Genomic DNA, 15,924 nt, shown 5'->3' on the forward strand with positions numbered 1-15,924 from the left:
GTGAAATTATTACAACACACGATGATAATGAGTACATGAAACGAACATTGAAAATCACGCATTGAGAATCATGCATACAAATTGTCATAATAATAAATCGTAACTTAGATAAACTTTTTAATTCAAAAAATGTATTTTTTATTGGTTTCTGATATTCGAAGTTAAAATCTTGAATTTTGAAATTTACAAGTTTACCGCTCTCTTAGGATGCAATGTTATCGATATCAATATTTAAAATTGTAATGCAACAAAGCTCTGTATTGGATTTGGGAAATTTTCGTTTTCGCTTTTATAGATAATAATGCTTAAACAGTTCAGAGTTTGTTATATGCCGATTTCAAAGAAAATTAATTTATATTTATGTATTGTTGGAGCGATAGCTTCGATATAGTATAATCGGCTTTCTGCAAGAGCCAAAATCAACATAAGGGATTTCTGGCTTTACAGAATCTGGTCTCACTTTGTAGTGCATAAAATGGAAAAATAATCATAAATAAAAATAAGCAATTCGACACACAGTTTAAACAACATAAACGCACACAATAAATCTACTAATGCGCATTTACAAACCGAGCAGCATAACGTGCGACGACCAAGCTGTGCGCAACACAAGCAAAACACGACGACGACAACAGCAACAACAAAACCCAGAAGAGAAACAACAACATCATCTGCGGGCAATCGAAATCTGAATTTGAGTTGCCATGTCAGCTCCACTCACACGAAATGTACCGTATTTAAAACAGCAGCTAACTGCTCTGCTGCACAATACGTCGCCAGTGATAACATTGATCTGTTTAGTGACAACAGTGGGCTATCTGTTATCCTATTCGGAGACAGCAGTATTGCTGCTAAGCGTAACGCCTGGCTATTTATTGCCCAACGGTAAATTTTGGATATGGACCGCCTTTACCTTCTGCTTCATCGAGCTACACTGGTGGGAGGTGATGGTGGATGTGGTCACAGTGGGACTGTGCGGCAAAATGTTGGAGCCTCTCTGGGGTCAATTCGAAATGTTCAAATTTTTCGCACTAAGCAATTTCGGCGTTTCGCTCGTAACGACGATATATTATCTATTCTACTATATGGTTACGAAGAATCCAACAATATTATTCGATGTACACATTCATGGCTTGGCTGGTTATGTGGCTGGCATCTGTGTGGCTGTGCGGCAAATAATGCCGGATCATCTCATCTTCAAGACACGCTACGGACGACTGACTAATCGGTGAGGTTTCTAAAGTCACTAAATGATGTCTTTTTAATATATAATCTGTTCTTCATTCTGCTGCTGCAGAAACGTTCCTTTGTCTGTGCTCATCTTGGCCATCATTTGCTGGGCGATTGGCATGCTGGATGGCACATATCCGGCCATGTTTGCCTCTGGTGCTATTGTCTCTTGGATCTATTTGCGCTTTTATCAGCATCATCCAAATGGACGTGGCGACAGCTCTGAGAGTTTCACCTTCGTCAGCTTTTTTCCCAATGTGACACAACCCTTTATCAGCCTCCTAGTGAATCCCATATATAATTGTTGTTTGCGCGCTGGCGTTGTGAAGGCGCCCTCGCCGTTGCGTACGATCTCAACAGCAAGCTTGACTTCCGTATCGGTGCAAATGCCTGGAGTGGATCCGCATGATATTGAGCGTAGGCGGTAAGCTAATGGAATTTAATTCGCTTCTATTATTTCTATATATCTTTTATATCTAGACAAATCGCTCTAAAGGCTTTGAGTGAGCGACTTAAGGCAACGGACTCCACACGTCACGCGCAGCTGCCCAAATCTTTTCCTCAGCAACAGCAGCTGCAGCAGCATCAGCATCATCATAACCAACATCATCAGCATCAACATCACCACCAGCATCAACAGCAACACAAGCAACATAGCCACAGTCATGGCCATAATCATGGTCACAGTCACGGCCACAGTCATGGCCATCCATCTGGAGCTGGTGCTGGTGCAGCACCCCAGCCGGATTTCGTCAGGCCTGCAGCTCAGCAATTGCAACCGATTACAACGGCGCATGCTGAGCCACGCATGATCAGCACGATGAGCCCCATTGCAATACCCATGCCGGCGCCGCCGCCCAAAGAGGAGGAGCAAACGAATGAGACGCTTATCCAATTGGATGCAGAATCCAATTAGACAGTTTATATATATACATATGTATATATATATATATATATATATTTTAACATAAATGAATTTGATTTGAGCTGCTTATGTTTATCTTTTTGTGTGTATGTTGATGTAATTGTATTTAATGTTACTTCATTATTTTTGCTTTAAAATTAACATACGTGTAGTTTTCTAATTGCCCTACAGCCACGCCTACGCCCTATCACAGGCGACGTCCCGAAAGCAGACGCAGAATACTTCCATCAATATAGCGCCTACACAACATGCAAAACTTCAGATATAGTATTTACATGTATTGAAGATAAAACAGAAAAATGCTTTATTTAGTTTATAACATTTAATGTAAATATATTTGAAAAGCCAAAAAGATGTTAATTCGCATTCATCATACGCATATGCATGAGTCTGATATGCTGCTCGCATATAATTAGCACGAAGCTCTGAATCCAATAATTTTAGCAACATGCTGATAAATACCAAAAAGTATTTTTCTATGTGCCAAAGCTTGCTGGGATTTATAAGTATTTGTATGTGTGGCCAAATTATTCAAAAGCACAAATGAAGTGGGAAGCGAATGCTACAAATATATGTAATCTTAGCTTTTATTGTATTTGTACTTGAAAGTCAATTTTTCAGTCCACTCTCGTATACACAGTTATCATAGTTTACAATCTAGCAATATCATGATTAACAACAAGAAATCGTATGAACATGCAATTTGCGTCGAACTTGCGATAAGTCACAGCGATAGTTATCGCACATCTCAAATATCGATTCGTCAATTGGATTCGGTTGGGGCTAATGGCCGTAGTGCTCGCGTTATATATTTAAGTTTTCATTTATGTACGCATGCCATTTGTTTTCAATTACCCAACAGTTTGACATGTTGAGAAACTGCCTGTCGCGCAACACATACGAATAATAATAACAATAAAATGTTCCGTTGAAAACAAGTGGCCAGTGAAATCAGTAAATAAGTGTGTGCATAACGCATGCAAATTTGTTCTTTTTTTTTGCATTTCGCTAAAGAAAAACATGGGTCTCAACAGTAACTTCAATGCGCAACAGCAACAACAACATAGGCATTCACATTTCCGAAATGGTAAGTTTTTTTTTCAAATTTTTCGCACTAAGCAATTTCGGCGTTTCGCTCGTAACGACGATATATTATCTATTCTACTATATGGTTACGAAGAATCCAACAATATTATTCGATGTACACATTCATGGCTTGGCTGGTTATGTGGCTGGCATCTGTGTGGCTGTGCGGCAAATAATGCCGGATCATCTCATCTTCAAGACACGCTACGGACGACTGACTAATCGGTGAGGTTTCTAAAGTCACTAAATGATGTCTTTTTAATATATAATCTGTTCTTCATTCTGCTGCTGCAGAAACGTTCCTTTGTCTGTGCTCATCTTGGCCATCATTTGCTGGGCGATTGGCATGCTGGATGGCACATATCCGGCCATGTTTGCCTCTGGTGCTATTGTCTCTTGGATCTATTTGCGCTTTTATCAGCATCATCCAAATGGACGTGGCGACAGCTCTGAGAGTTTCACCTTCGTCAGCTTTTTTCCCAATGTGACACAACCCTTTATCAGCCTCCTAGTGAATCCCATATATAATTGTTGTTTGCGCGCTGGCGTTGTGAAGGCGCCCTCGCCGTTGCGTACGATCTCAACAGCAAGCTTGACTTCCGTATCGGTGCAAATGCCTGGAGTGGATCCGCATGATATTGAGCGTAGGCGGTAAGCTAATGGAATTTAATTCGCTTCTATTATTTCTATATATCTTTTATATCTAGACAAATCGCTCTAAAGGCTTTGAGTGAGCGACTTAAGGCAACGGACTCCACACGTCACGCGCAGCTGCCCAAATCTTTTCCTCAGCAACAGCAGCTGCAGCAGCATCAGCATCATCATAACCAACATCATCAGCATCAACATCACCACCAGCATCAACAGCAACACAAGCAACATAGCCACAGTCATGGCCATAATCATGGTCACAGTCACGGCCACAGTCATGGCCATCCATCTGGAGCTGGTGCTGGTGCAGCACCCCAGCCGGATTTCGTCAGGCCTGCAGCTCAGCAATTGCAACCGATTACAACGGCGCATGCTGAGCCACGCATGATCAGCACGATGAGCCCCATTGCAATACCCATGCCGGCGCCGCCGCCCAAAGAGGAGGAGCAAACGAATGAGACGCTTATCCAATTGGATGCAGAATCCAATTAGACAGTTTATATATATACATATGTATATATATATATATATATATATTTTAACATAAATGAATTTGATTTGAGCTGCTTATGTTTATCTTTTTGTGTGTATGTTGATGTAATTGTATTTAATGTTACTTCATTATTTTTGCTTTAAAATTAACATACGTGTAGTTTTCTAATTGCCCTACAGCCACGCCTACGCCCTATCACAGGCGACGTCCCGAAAGCAGACGCAGAATACTTCCATCAATATAGCGCCTACACAACATGCAAAACTTCAGATATAGTATTTACATGTATTGAAGATAAAACAGAAAAATGCTTTATTTAGTTTATAACATTTAATGTAAATATATTTGAAAAGCCAAAAAGATGTTAATTCGCATTCATCATACGCATATGCATGAGTCTGATATGCTGCTCGCATATAATTAGCACGAAGCTCTGAATCCAATAATTTTAGCAACATGCTGATAAATACCAAAAAGTATTTTTCTATGTGCCAAAGCTTGCTGGGATTTATAAGTATTTGTATGTGTGGCCAAATTATTCAAAAGCACAAATGAAGTGGGAAGCGAATGCTACAAATATATGTAATCTTAGCTTTTATTGTATTTGTACTTGAAAGTCAATTTTTCAGTCCACTCTCGTATACACAGTTATCATAGTTTACAATCTAGCAATATCATGATTAACAACAAGAAATCGTATGAACATGCAATTTGCGTCGAACTTGCGATAAGTCACAGCGATAGTTATCGCACATCTCAAATATCGATTCGTCAATTGGATTCGGTTGGGGCTAATGGCCGTAGTGCTCGCGTTATATATTTAAGTTTTCATTTATGTACGCATGCCATTTGTTTTCAATTACCCAACAGTTTGACATGTTGAGAAACTGCCTGTCGCGCAACACATACGAATAATAATAACAATAAAATGTTCCGTTGAAAACAAGTGGCCAGTGAAATCAGTAAATAAGTGTGTGCATAACGCATGCAAATTTGTTCTTTTTTTTTGCATTTCGCTAAAGAAAAACATGGGTCTCAACAGTAACTTCAATGCGCAACAGCAACAACAACATAGGCATTCACATTTCCGAAATGGTAAGTTTCAAATTCCATTCTGATAAGAAAAATGCCCTAGCTATCTAAGGAAAGTCTGGCGAATAAAAAAAAGAGCGAGCAGGCTCGCCCCGGTCCGCAGTATAAACAAAACATCTTATCGAAACAGACGTACATACATGCGTCTGTGAGGGTGTGTGCGTGGTTGTGTTGGTGCTCGCATTGCTCAGCCCGCACGGTGTTTAAGTGTGTTGGTGACCGTTGCGGTTTATTGCCAACGTGTAATGCAGTCGCCGTCGGCGGCGACGACGACGACGTCAACGTCGTGGCAACAATAAGTAAAACAACAATAGCTGTATATACAAAATCAACTTGCTTTTCGACAATTCTTAGGCGAATTTATGTAAATGTCATTTTCTTCTTGCCCTCTCATGCTCTCTTCACTCTCGTTTCGCACAGAATGAAACCAGTTTTTTTTGTGCTGAGCAGGAACTCCCAACTGGAACTCAAACTGGAATTGTAACTGAAACTAGGCTAGTGCTACTATAAGTAACACATGCATACATATTATATGCATACATGTGTATTTATGTTTGTGGCTTGCCCTTAAGTATTTCTGGTTCTTTGTTTAAGCCAATCGGCAAATACTTTCACTTTAGTCAGGGTCATTTGCTATAGCAATTGCAATTTTACAGCAAATGTTTCAGCTCGATCTTATAGGAAATATGAGGCAGCTGCCAAAAAATTCCTAGTGTAAATAAAAATGCATAATATGAGCGTACCAAGCGGAAAGAATATTATTAAAATATGTATGTATGTATGTATGTGAAATGCGATAACTTATTTAGAGAATATATCAAATAACATGAATCTAATGGCTCTCTGTACTTTTGGCTATAAACATCAGCCGATCAGATTAGTTATCACATATTGATATCTGTTGACGTTGTAAATATATTGTTTAGCTATAATGCTAATAAGCTTCCGTATAATGGGTGTACATACATAGATATTATGATATACAGAAATGTCGATCAGAATGTAATTCATTAATATATATGTATGTACACCATATTCATTTAATTAGTTTTTTATTTATGTACTGCAAATATTATGTGCAGACATACACATATACTTATGTATGTACATATGTGTAAATATATAGGTGTAAATATATAGGTGTATATATATAAATATAGCCCTAACGACCATTTCAATATATGACTGTAAACACGTCAAAACACTCTCGGACACACACACACACACACACACACACACGCTTGGATACATTCAACTTGTTTACACACATGCGCGCCTGCCATTCAAGCAGCAGCTTCGAAGTCCACGTCGCTGCCGCTGTTGGCGTCGCAGTCGCCATCCAAGAAAAACCACTGAGGGCGTGCGAATGGTGTTCAGTTGCGCACTGTTCGCCGCACATAACGGTTCGGTTTACTCTCACCTATCGTCATTATCAACATAAAATAAATTAATTTATCGCGTTGAACAAACACAAAATAAAAGAAATAAAAAGTTAGACAACGATACAAGAATCACACTACTTCATTAACAAAATATATAAATTCAACATTCGCTATCTAATTGTCACTCTCCATTCTCCATTCTCCACGTCCACTCTCTCTTTCCCTCCTTCCTCTACTTCTCTCTCTCTCTCTTTCTGTGAACAGCCAACAAGCCGACAGCAACAACAATGACAGATCACCTGAAAAAGCAGCAAATACGACTCGCCCAGGTGAGGCAGGAGCATTTACTTAAGTTTTTTGATGAGCTGACGCCGGACAAACGCCTCCAACTGCTGCGCGACTTAGATGAGCTCGACTTTGATGAGATCAAACCCAATTGGGAACGTGCCACCATCTCAATGAATGCGAATGGCATTAAACTGGACAGCCGCATGCAGCCCATGCCCGAAGACCAGATACTGTCCATAGCTCGCACTTCGCCGGAGAAATTGAACGCCTATCGGAAGATCGGATTGCAACAGATTGCAAAAGGTCATGTCGCTGTGCTGCTCATGGCGGGTGGACAAGGTGAGTGGCAATATACAAATAGCTAAAAACTAAAAGAAAGTGAATCGAAAGTTTGGAAAAATTGATTGATTAATATTGGGTTGTTGTCTTGCAAAAATGATAGCGATCTACATAGGAATTGTTTTTGAGTACATGCATTGTGTATGTATGTATGTATGTACATATGCAATCAGCTAAAAAGACTTCGCCAAAAGGGAAATATTTGTGGAATTTCCGCAACTCTACGCAACTCTCATGCAATTCAAAAAAGGAAATTTTTGTCTCACTCTCTAAACTGATCTTGGGACGCACACACATACATATAAGCTGAACTTAACCGTGGTGCCGGCTGCTTGTGCTTTGTATATGTATGTATGTACACATACGTATGTATGTATGTACATGCGCATGTAAGTGCAGCAATTTCAATATTTCAGCTAGCATATTGCATCACTCTTTTATTTTATACTCATGTTAAATTATGTAGGTATGTATGTACACATATTACACTGCAGTACTTTATGCAACTTTGATGCACATTCATTTCAATTGTGGCAGCAATTTAACAAGCAATAGGACATTTTCTTACTAATCATTTCACAAGTATTATGCTATCCTTGTGAAAATACTTAAACATGACTCGACCGGAAACTACATGAAAAAAAAAATACAAAATTGCATTACTAAATAAATTAGTGATTTTGTAGTTTTGCTTGCGATTGCCAAGAGATGCAGAAATCTAGGGGAGGGGGATGGGCGAGGCTGGAACGGAAAGACTATGCAGACGTGCGAGTGCACGTGTGTGTGTGTATACATATATAATTGTGTGCATGTAAATATACAGCTAATTAGATTGATATAAAAAATGCTTCATTAAACATGCCACACACAAACACACTGGGAAATAAATGCATACACACAGACGCACACATACACTTGAGCGCCTGCTTCTGCTGCCCACTCGTGCATCTGTAGTTGTTGTTGTTGTTGCTCTCACTTATAATTTGTTATTCAGCTCGCAAGACACGCCATTCCAGTCAGACAAAGCAGCATAGAGCACTATTAATTGCAGCCGTTCTTTTAGCCAGCCAATAGCCAATAGCCAATAGCCTGTTTCAGTTAGCCTCCTGCTATTGCTGCGAATTCCCTTTCTTTTTTTGCTGCTTGCTACTTCGGCTGATCATTGTTTTGATATTTCCCGTTATGTTTAATTTTGCTCGCTGCAAGCGATATGACGTAATTACGTTTGCAAGCCATAACAATTTTTCTGTGAAAGACGAATGCCGCGAGACGAAAAATTAACGTTCGCCTGGCTCTTGGCATTTGGTTATAGCTACTACGTATATGTATACATACATACATACATCGATACGTACATACAAATGTACGTGCACTTGATTCTTACGTATTTCTCTCACGTCATGGTAATTGTATAACGGTTAAAATTGTAACCGAATTCGCATAGCCCACTGCTGCTTTATTTATCGATAACAATGCTGCTAATAATCACTAACCAATCGATAAGCGTGCTATGATTAAAAAACCGGTAGTATTATATGCGAGTGACCTTATGACAGGTTTTAATGCTAAATAGCTACAAGAAGCAAAAAGATACAATATATAAAGAGAAAAAACATCGAATTCGTATTGAAAGCGAAACCGTAGCCGAAATAAAAGAAACAAGTTTTTAAGGTCAACCGGCTGGGCGCGCAGCAACAACAGACAACAAAAGACGATGCAGATCAGATCTGGTTATTTATAATTTATGCCATTTGTGTATTAAAATGATCGATTAAATGAATACAATTACATTTGGGAATTAAACATTGAAATAGAATTGCACATTCTACCATATCAATCAATAGTTGCAATGATGGTAACATTAAAACTTGAATTTTCAGCAAACCGTTTGAAAAACAATATTAAAGATTTTGGAACAAATTTATAAATATGTTAATAATTTGATCTATCTAGGCACTCGACTTGGCTTCGATCATCCCAAGGGCATGTACGATGTGGGCTTGCAATCGCATAAGACGCTCTTTCGCATACAGGCGGAGAGAATCCTGAAGCTGGAGCAACTGGCCGAAGAGGCGTGTGGTCAACGGGGTCGCATTGTCTGGTACATAATGACGTCGGAGCACACCATGCAGCCGACGCTTAATTATTTGGAGGCCAACAACTACTTCGGACTGCTGGTGGAGAACGTGATGCTCTTCGAGCAAGGCTCGTTGCCATGCTTCGACTATGACGGACGCATTATTCTAGATGAGAAGCACCGCGTCGCGCGCTCTCCAGATGGCAATGGAGGCATCTACCGGGCTATGCAGCGTGCGGGTGTGTTGGACGATATGAAGAGGCGTGGCATACTCTATGTGCATGCACATAGCGTTGACAACATCTTGATCAAGGTGGCTGATCCCATATTCATTGGCTATTGCGTCCAGGAGCAGGCAGACTGCGCCGCCAAGGTGGTGGAGAAGTCGTCGCCCAATGAGGCCGTCGGCGTGGTGGCTATTGTCGACAACAAGTACCAGGTGGTGGAGTACAGTGAAATCTCCCAGAAGACGGCCGAAATGCGCAACGCAGACGGACGTCTCACCTACAGCGCTGGGAACATATGCAATCATTTCTTCACTGTAGCCTTTCTGCAAAAGATCGGCAGCAGCTACGAGCGTAAGCTGAAGCTTCATGTGGCCAAGAAGAAGATACCCTTTGTGGACAACGCGGGCAATCGCCTGACGCCCAACCAGCCCAATGGCATTAAGATTGAGAAGTTCGTGTTCGACGTCTTCGAATTTGCTGAAAAGTTTGTGGCAATGGAGGTGCCACGTGACGAAGAGTTCAGTGCCCTCAAGAACGCCGACTCCGCCGGCAAGGACTGCCCGAGCACAGCACGCGACGACCTGCATCGCCTGCACCGCAAATACATTGAGAAAGCCGGCGGTACGGTCCATGGCGACATTTGTGAGATTTCGCCATTCGTCAGCTATGCGGGTGAGAATCTCGAGGAGCTCGTGGCTGGCAAATCCTTCAGCAGTCCCGTTTACTTGAGCGAGCCCCCAATGCATGGACATCTCTAGGACAGCGACACACACACATGCATATGTACATATAGACTGATAAATGTGGATAGTTTCTGTTAAAAAAATTATGAAAAAATATTGTTTTTTAGATTCCATTGTTTTTCAGTACTTAAATGCAATATTCACTACACACACATATATATATATAATTATTTTCTGTTTAAACATTCATTCTCTGTGCAATCTTAATGTGAATATAAATATATATGTAACGAACTATATATAAAAAAAAAATACAATATATATATGCATATTTTTAATATGTTAAAAAAAAAACCAATTTGAAAAAACCATAAAAAAATAATTAGTTTTTATTAACTTCGCTAGAGTAACTAATTTCCTTTTGGATATTTCAATTTAGCTAAAAGTGCAAACTTTTTCTAGTATAATGTGGAAACCCGATTCGCAAAAGAAAAGTCAACTTTATGAATACATTATTTGTTTTTATATTTAAAAAAAAAAAACAGTCTATAAACAATTTTTAATATAATCATAACTTTTGCTTTTGTGTAAACCCTGTTGGGTATCCGAAGTGAAGGTTCACTTGAGGATGCACTTGATGGATGGCACGATCTCCTCGATCCAGTCTATGCTGATCTCCGTGACCTGCCGCAGGAAGTTGTGCTCCGTCTGGACGAGCTCCGTGAAGATCAGGCACTGCGGCTTGTACTTGCCATGGAGCACGCTCGACGGGTGAATCTTCGCCTTGACACGCCCACTCAGCGTCAGATAGTGGCCCTCCTTCTGGAGCAGAGCAATATTGTCGAACAGTCCCGTGAGCAGGCACTTCTTCACGGCGTCCGTGTTGTCGCCGCAGCTGTTGAGGGCTAGATTCAGCTTGGAGCTGATCTCGGCCAGCTGATTGCGCACATTGCGCGCATAGTTTAGATTCCGAATGTTTAGGAAATTGTCGTGGCACCAGATTTTCGGCTTCTCTGTCTTCTGGAAGGTGGAGAACACGTTGAGCAGAGTCAGATGATCGCCGTGCTTCGACTGGAATTTTGCGTGGGCCAAGGTGGCCAGATCACTCTTGTCCGTGTGGCCAATGAAGACGTTGTCGCTGGACAGCGCCGCCACCAGGCTGAGCATCTCCTCCATGCAGCCGAATGTGGGCGCGGCCAGTAGCAGCTTGGCGTATCGCGGATCCAACGGGAACTGAGCCATCCACCGACCCGTCGTCGTTATGCTGCCCGCTTTGATGGCGCCCAGCTGCTCCAGGGCCTTGTAGGCGCTCTCCACGCCCTCCGCCGGCGGCTTATCGATGAAATCGAAGCTGGCGCAGTCGATGCCCAGGGCGAGCAACTGCAGCACTGTGGCCGTCAGATTCGCCCGCAATATCTCCGGCTGCGCGGCGAGGCGAAACTTCTCCATGGTGGCCTTGGTGTAGATGCGATAGCAGATACCCGGAGCATCGCGTCCGGCGCGCCCGCTCCGCTGCCAGGCCTGAGCCTGTGAGATGCGCACAGTTTTGAGCAGATCCAGGCCAGAGCTAGCATTGAACGACTTCTCCTTGACGTAGCCACAGTCAATAACGCACCTAATGCCCGGAATAGTGATCGAAGTCTCTGCTATGTTTGTAGCCAGCACGATTTTGCGCGTGTTCGCCGGCACCGGCAGGAAGCACTCCAATTGCTTGCTCTGCGCCAGCTGGGCGTAGAGGGTGAAGACGCGCACATCGGACGGGCCCGAGTTGTTGATTCGCGCCAGCTGTCGGATCTGTTGGGCCAGCGCCTCGATCTCTTCCTGGCCCGTCAGAAATATGAGCACGTCATGGTTGATGGGCTCGTGGCGATGGATATCGAAGAGGGTGACCAGCGCGGCATGAATGTAGTCCTCGTGCGGCTCCTTGGTGTGCAGCACACGCACCGGATGCGTCCGGCCCTCCAGGTACATGCCCTTCACATTGAAGTATCTGCCGAAATGATCAATGTCCATGGTGGCCGAGGTGATTACTAGCTTCAGCTTGGCCAGCTTGTACTTGCGTCGCTCATGCTGCGCCTCCTTCACAATGCCAAAGAGCAGATCCGCATTCACCGTGCGCTCATGCGCCTCGTCCAACATGATAACAGAATAGCGGCGCAGCAATCGATCCGCTATCGCCTCCCGCAAGAGTATGCCATCTGTCAGGTAGCGGATACGGGTTCGTTCTGTTGTTGCGTCCTCGAAGCGTACCGTATAGCCCACTGTGTCGCCAACATTGCTCGCCAGCTCTTGGGCGACTCGCTTGGCTATTGTTATGGCCGCTACGCGCCTTGGTTGTGTGATGCCAATGATTCCACTGTTGGCGTAGCCCGCTTGCAGTAAGAATTGCGGGATCTGGGTCGTTTTGCCAGAGCCCGTCTCGCCCATGATCAGCAGTGTCTCATTCGCCTCCAATTCCTTGAGGATGCGCTGCCTGCAGTGATACACGGGCAACGCTTTGCGCTCCTGGTCGATGCAGCTCCTTTTGTTGGCCAGTAAATTCTTGTTATTGATCGGACTATAATTCGGTTTCTTTAGGCAATTCTGTTCTTTCATTGGCTCAAGCTTCCGTTTGGCGGCAAAGTTCGAGGTCAAACTCGTATTGCCATTGACATTGCTATTACCATTGCCATTGCCATTGATCAGGTATTTCGATTCCATTGTGCGAAGTTCTTTCTGCAAATCAAAAGTTGTTAACTCGCCTTTGTTTAATTATTTGTTCTGCAATTGATATTGTTATCAGTTGTAATCGTCCATACTTATCGGGACATGGGCCTCAAAAGCGGAAACTTTATTGCGAGGTAAATATACTGCTTGTAAATATCTAGAAAACAAATACAAATACAGTCTTGTGGCCAAACCGCTGCACGCTTATTCTTTAGTGATGTGTAAAGTTCAAAAATATCGTGATATATTAAACATCGATAGCTTGTCTACTGTAAGCATAGTATATCGAATAAGCTGAGCAAGCATATTAATATTGTCATTTATACAAATACATACAAATCGCCCAATAAAAACGTGATACTAAATTTTTAAGTTTATATTCAAGCATTTATTGGTCTTAAATAATTATTTATTTCCTTTTCATATTTATTTCCCGAAAACGTCTAATAGACTTTTCATATTTTTTTTCTTTACAGCTTCAACTTAAATTTTAATACCCCTCAACGATATTATTTTAGTTCAACATACAGTGCTGCCCATAATAATAAATAGCGGCAGCTACACACTCGCCCCTCTTGGTATTAAATATTTCCCTACTATACGAGAGGAACCAATCAGAGCATTAATAGTAAAAGTTAGATGAGTGTACGATTTACAGGTACCCCTTATGTCAAGTCACATTATTTTAGATCCATTTAAAGTGCTGCCAATCACGAATGAATAATGGGAACAGAATGCCCTTTCGCTGATACCATTTGATCATAAATATTTACGTTAAATTTAAAGAATAGGAGGTACCTGAAAAACATTTAATGTTCTCCCCACAACGAGAAAAAAATACTTAACTATTACGATCAAAAGAATTGGGGAACGAAAAACTCGATAACAATTGGAGAACAAAATACTCGATTAAGGCAATCACAAGAGGAGAATAAAACACTCGTTTAGCACAAGTTGCAGTGTCCGTGCTTCGCGTTGAATGACACTTCAAACAGCTGTTTTCGTTTTTTCATCGGTGCGTATTTGCCACAACATATCTCGAGCTACGCATTTTACGAACATTTCCATATTTTAGCTTGAATAAAAACGTACAAAAATGGTTGCTGGCGGCGCATCAGACACGGGCGGCGTGAAGCCCATGTCCATAGCGGGACGCATGGTGCGCGAGCGTGAGCGCCTCATCGGCATGACGCCCGAGGAGCGGGCTTGGCGCAAGCAATGGCTCAAAGATCAGGAACTGCACCATGGCCCCCGCAAGGTGCCCGCCCTCGAGCTGGAGCTGAACAATCCCATTAAGCGCATATACCGTGCACCCTTGGACGCGGTGTGCAAAGCTCTGACGCCCGCGCTGGTGCGTGCATTAATTGTTATGTAATCGGCAGAAAATCAAATTCAATTCATTTGCACTCTCTCGCAGGGATTCCAGCGTGCCTACACCGTGCGCTACTGGACAGGCAAGGCGCTGATTGCCCTTACTGGCATCTATAGCCTTGCTTACTATTTCAAATACAATCAGAATGTAAGTATCTCCTTGACGGATTCCGTCCCACTCGACTATATTATGTTCCTCGTTCCAGGACTGGACACGTAAGGGCGGCTGGCGTGTAATATCGTCGCGCAAGGCTTGCGTGCCCGGCGATGAGGGCTTTCCCCGTCTTTCGGATCGTTCGGCGCCATCAGACTATGCGGCGCGCGGATTCAAGGAATCGGTCATCTAAAGTGCAGAAACTTTGTTTAAAACTTTCTTTTTAAATTAATGTTAGCCAAAAATGAAAAAATCAATTCTAAATAAACATGGAACAACATCAACATATGTATATGCCATTGTATATAAGTGGACTGTTGATATATGGAGCAGTGTGCATGGCCATTGCATTATGGCTTAAGGTACCTTATGTGGTGAGCGTATATTCACTTTGTGATTACCTATGTAATGGAATGGTAAAAATATGCACTACAAGTGACACACTAGCGTAATTTCCTGAAGGTCTGCATATTTTGTCTGTAAATGCATTCAAATTAATTGTTTTTACGAAAAATAGTTTAGCTTCAACAAATTTTACAAATTTATTCAATCAGTGAATATATGCATAAAAGAGATACTTTTAATCTGTCAGGGCATTTGATATTCGAATATTTTTCCGCTTTTATCATACTGCTGCGTTCTGCATTTTACACACTTTTTATATATTTATTCATTTTTGTTGCTCAAACGCTGTTTCGGCACTTTTCAGCAGCTGTGCCCAATTTGTTACTATCGTAGCTTTTGTTTTATTGTGATTTCGACTTCTCAAGTATAGAATTTAAATAAAATTCGCTGCGCTAAAAAGTTTTCGGTTTATTTACATATTTTTTTAAAATTTTTTTTTTTAAGATAAATAAAAATTAAACTGAATTTGCTCGCGGACAATCATTTGAAAATGATTCCAAAGTAAAGTCAGTAGTTTAACTAATATTTCTAAACCATATGCAACGTTATAATTTATTAAGTATAAAAGGCCTTATATGTTTTAAGGAAAAAAAAAAAAAAAGTGTTTCCTATTTAAATAATTTGCTACAAGTGAAGTCTACGTATCTTCTTCTTTAATTTAATTTAAACGCTATTCAAAACATATATAAAATATATACGTTTTTGTTTTGTGCATTGCTTTATTATAAATAAATCAGATTTGAAATTGGCCCGCCATTCGCGTGCCATTCAATTTTTACGCTCGCTCGCTGCGAATGGCAACCCAAAAACTATCG

General features: G+C 41.5%; 5 protein-coding genes and 1 long non-coding RNA gene across 9 annotated transcripts; 4 read left to right on the forward strand and 2 right to left on the reverse strand.

Moving 5' to 3' along the window:
- The first annotated feature begins 412 nt into the window (after positions 1–412).
- On the forward strand, positions 413–2,216 carry LOC108611239 (transmembrane protein 115). The gene is made up of 3 exons (XM_018003763.2): positions 413–1,228; positions 1,298–1,654; positions 1,711–2,216. The coding sequence occupies exons 1-3, from the start codon at positions 705–707 to the stop codon at positions 2,144–2,146; spliced, it is 1,317 nt and encodes a 438-aa protein (XP_017859252.1). The 5' UTR covers positions 413–704; the 3' UTR covers positions 2,147–2,216.
- Positions 2,217–2,645: 429 nt separating this feature from the next.
- On the forward strand, positions 2,646–4,745 carry LOC149269800 (transmembrane protein 115-like). Its single transcript, XM_089464973.1, has 4 exons — positions 2,646–3,242; positions 3,336–3,466; positions 3,536–3,892; positions 3,949–4,745. Exons 1-4 carry the CDS (start codon positions 3,198–3,200, stop codon positions 4,382–4,384), a joined length of 969 nt encoding a protein of 322 aa, XP_089321099.1. The 5' UTR covers positions 2,646–3,197; the 3' UTR covers positions 4,385–4,745.
- A 269-nt stretch (positions 4,746–5,014) lies between these two features.
- Positions 5,015–10,792, forward strand: mmy (UDP-N-acetylglucosamine pyrophosphorylase mmy). Of its 3 annotated transcripts, none has more exons than XM_018003760.2 (3): positions 5,015–5,480; positions 7,124–7,486; positions 9,440–10,792. In XM_018003760.2, exons 1-3 carry the CDS (start codon positions 5,414–5,416, stop codon positions 10,546–10,548), a joined length of 1,539 nt encoding a protein of 512 aa, XP_017859249.1. In that variant the 5' UTR covers positions 5,015–5,413; the 3' UTR covers positions 10,549–10,792. The 3 variants fall into 3 exon arrangements, with proteins under 3 accessions (XP_017859249.1, XP_017859250.2, XP_089321096.1); XM_018003761.2 differs by lacking the exon at positions 5,015–5,480 and adding an exon at positions 6,605–6,880; XM_089464970.1 differs by lacking the exon at positions 5,015–5,480 and adding an exon at positions 6,611–6,968.
- Positions 7,228–8,817, reverse strand: LOC149269801 (uncharacterized). The gene is made up of 2 exons (XR_016269320.1): positions 8,463–8,817; positions 7,228–7,515 (listed from the first exon to the last, which is right to left on the reverse strand). It is a non-coding gene; the product is annotated as an uncharacterized LOC149269801 (long non-coding RNA).
- Positions 10,793–10,973: 181 nt separating the features above from the next.
- On the reverse strand, positions 10,974–13,431 carry ath (ATP-dependent RNA helicase DHX33). Its single transcript, XM_089464969.1, has 2 exons — positions 13,272–13,431; positions 10,974–13,188 (listed from the first exon to the last, which is right to left on the reverse strand). Exon 2 carries the CDS (start codon positions 13,171–13,173, stop codon positions 11,092–11,094), a length of 2,082 nt encoding a protein of 693 aa, XP_089321095.1. The 5' UTR covers positions 13,174–13,188; positions 13,272–13,431; the 3' UTR covers positions 10,974–11,091.
- A 263-nt stretch (positions 13,432–13,694) lies between these two features.
- Positions 13,695–14,992, forward strand: ND-B17 (NADH dehydrogenase (ubiquinone) B17 subunit). Of its 2 annotated transcripts, XM_018004968.2 has the most exons (4): positions 13,695–14,194; positions 14,255–14,530; positions 14,597–14,698; positions 14,757–14,992. In XM_018004968.2, exons 2-4 carry the CDS (start codon positions 14,276–14,278, stop codon positions 14,895–14,897), a joined length of 498 nt encoding a protein of 165 aa, XP_017860457.1. In that variant the 5' UTR covers positions 13,695–14,194; positions 14,255–14,275; the 3' UTR covers positions 14,898–14,992. The 2 variants fall into 2 exon arrangements, with proteins under 2 accessions (XP_017860457.1, XP_017860456.1); XM_018004967.2 differs by lacking the exon at positions 13,695–14,194 and having other exon boundaries at positions 14,201–14,530.
- The last annotated feature ends 932 nt before the right edge of the window (positions 14,993–15,924 follow it).

Source organism: Drosophila arizonae, chromosome 3 (genome assembly GCF_054131065.1).
Source record: "Drosophila arizonae isolate 15081-1271.41 chromosome 3, UAZ_ARI_1.0, whole genome shotgun sequence".
Classification (NCBI taxonomy): Eukaryota; Metazoa; Arthropoda; class Insecta; order Diptera; family Drosophilidae; genus Drosophila; species Drosophila arizonae.

Excerpts from the sequence above, each read along its gene's own strand:
- LOC108611239 (XM_018003763.2), top strand. The coding sequence starts at position 705 with ATGTCAGCTCCACTCACACGAAATGTACCGTATTTAAAACAGCAGCTA. Across the intron at positions 1,229-1,297 it reads TACGGACGACTGACTAATCG|AAACGTTCCTTTGTCTGTGC; the intron begins GTGAGGTTTCTA and ends CTGCTGCTGCAG. Across the intron at positions 1,655-1,710 it reads CATGATATTGAGCGTAGGCG|ACAAATCGCTCTAAAGGCTT; the intron begins GTAAGCTAATGG and ends TTTTATATCTAG.
- LOC149269800 (XM_089464973.1), top strand. The coding sequence starts at position 3,198 with ATGCGCAACAGCAACAACAACATAGGCATTCACATTTCCGAAATG. Across the intron at positions 3,467-3,535 it reads TACGGACGACTGACTAATCG|AAACGTTCCTTTGTCTGTGC; the intron begins GTGAGGTTTCTA and ends CTGCTGCTGCAG. Across the intron at positions 3,893-3,948 it reads CATGATATTGAGCGTAGGCG|ACAAATCGCTCTAAAGGCTT; the intron begins GTAAGCTAATGG and ends TTTTATATCTAG.
- mmy (XM_018003760.2), top strand. The coding sequence starts at position 5,414 with ATGGGTCTCAACAGTAACTTCAATGCGCAACAGCAACAACAACATAGG. Across the intron at positions 5,481-7,123 it reads GCATTCACATTTCCGAAATG|CCAACAAGCCGACAGCAACA; the intron begins GTAAGTTTCAAA and ends TTCTGTGAACAG. Across the intron at positions 7,487-9,439 it reads GCTCATGGCGGGTGGACAAG|GCACTCGACTTGGCTTCGAT; the intron begins GTGAGTGGCAAT and ends TGATCTATCTAG.
- ath (XM_089464969.1), bottom strand. The coding sequence starts at position 13,173 with ATGGAATCGAAATACCTGATCAATGGCAATGGCAATGGTAATAGCAAT.
- ND-B17 (XM_018004968.2), top strand. The coding sequence starts at position 14,276 with ATGGTTGCTGGCGGCGCATCAGACACGGGCGGCGTGAAGCCCATGTCC. Across the intron at positions 14,531-14,596 it reads AAGCTCTGACGCCCGCGCTG|GGATTCCAGCGTGCCTACAC; the intron begins GTGCGTGCATTA and ends ACTCTCTCGCAG. Across the intron at positions 14,699-14,756 it reads ATTTCAAATACAATCAGAAT|GACTGGACACGTAAGGGCGG; the intron begins GTAAGTATCTCC and ends TCCTCGTTCCAG.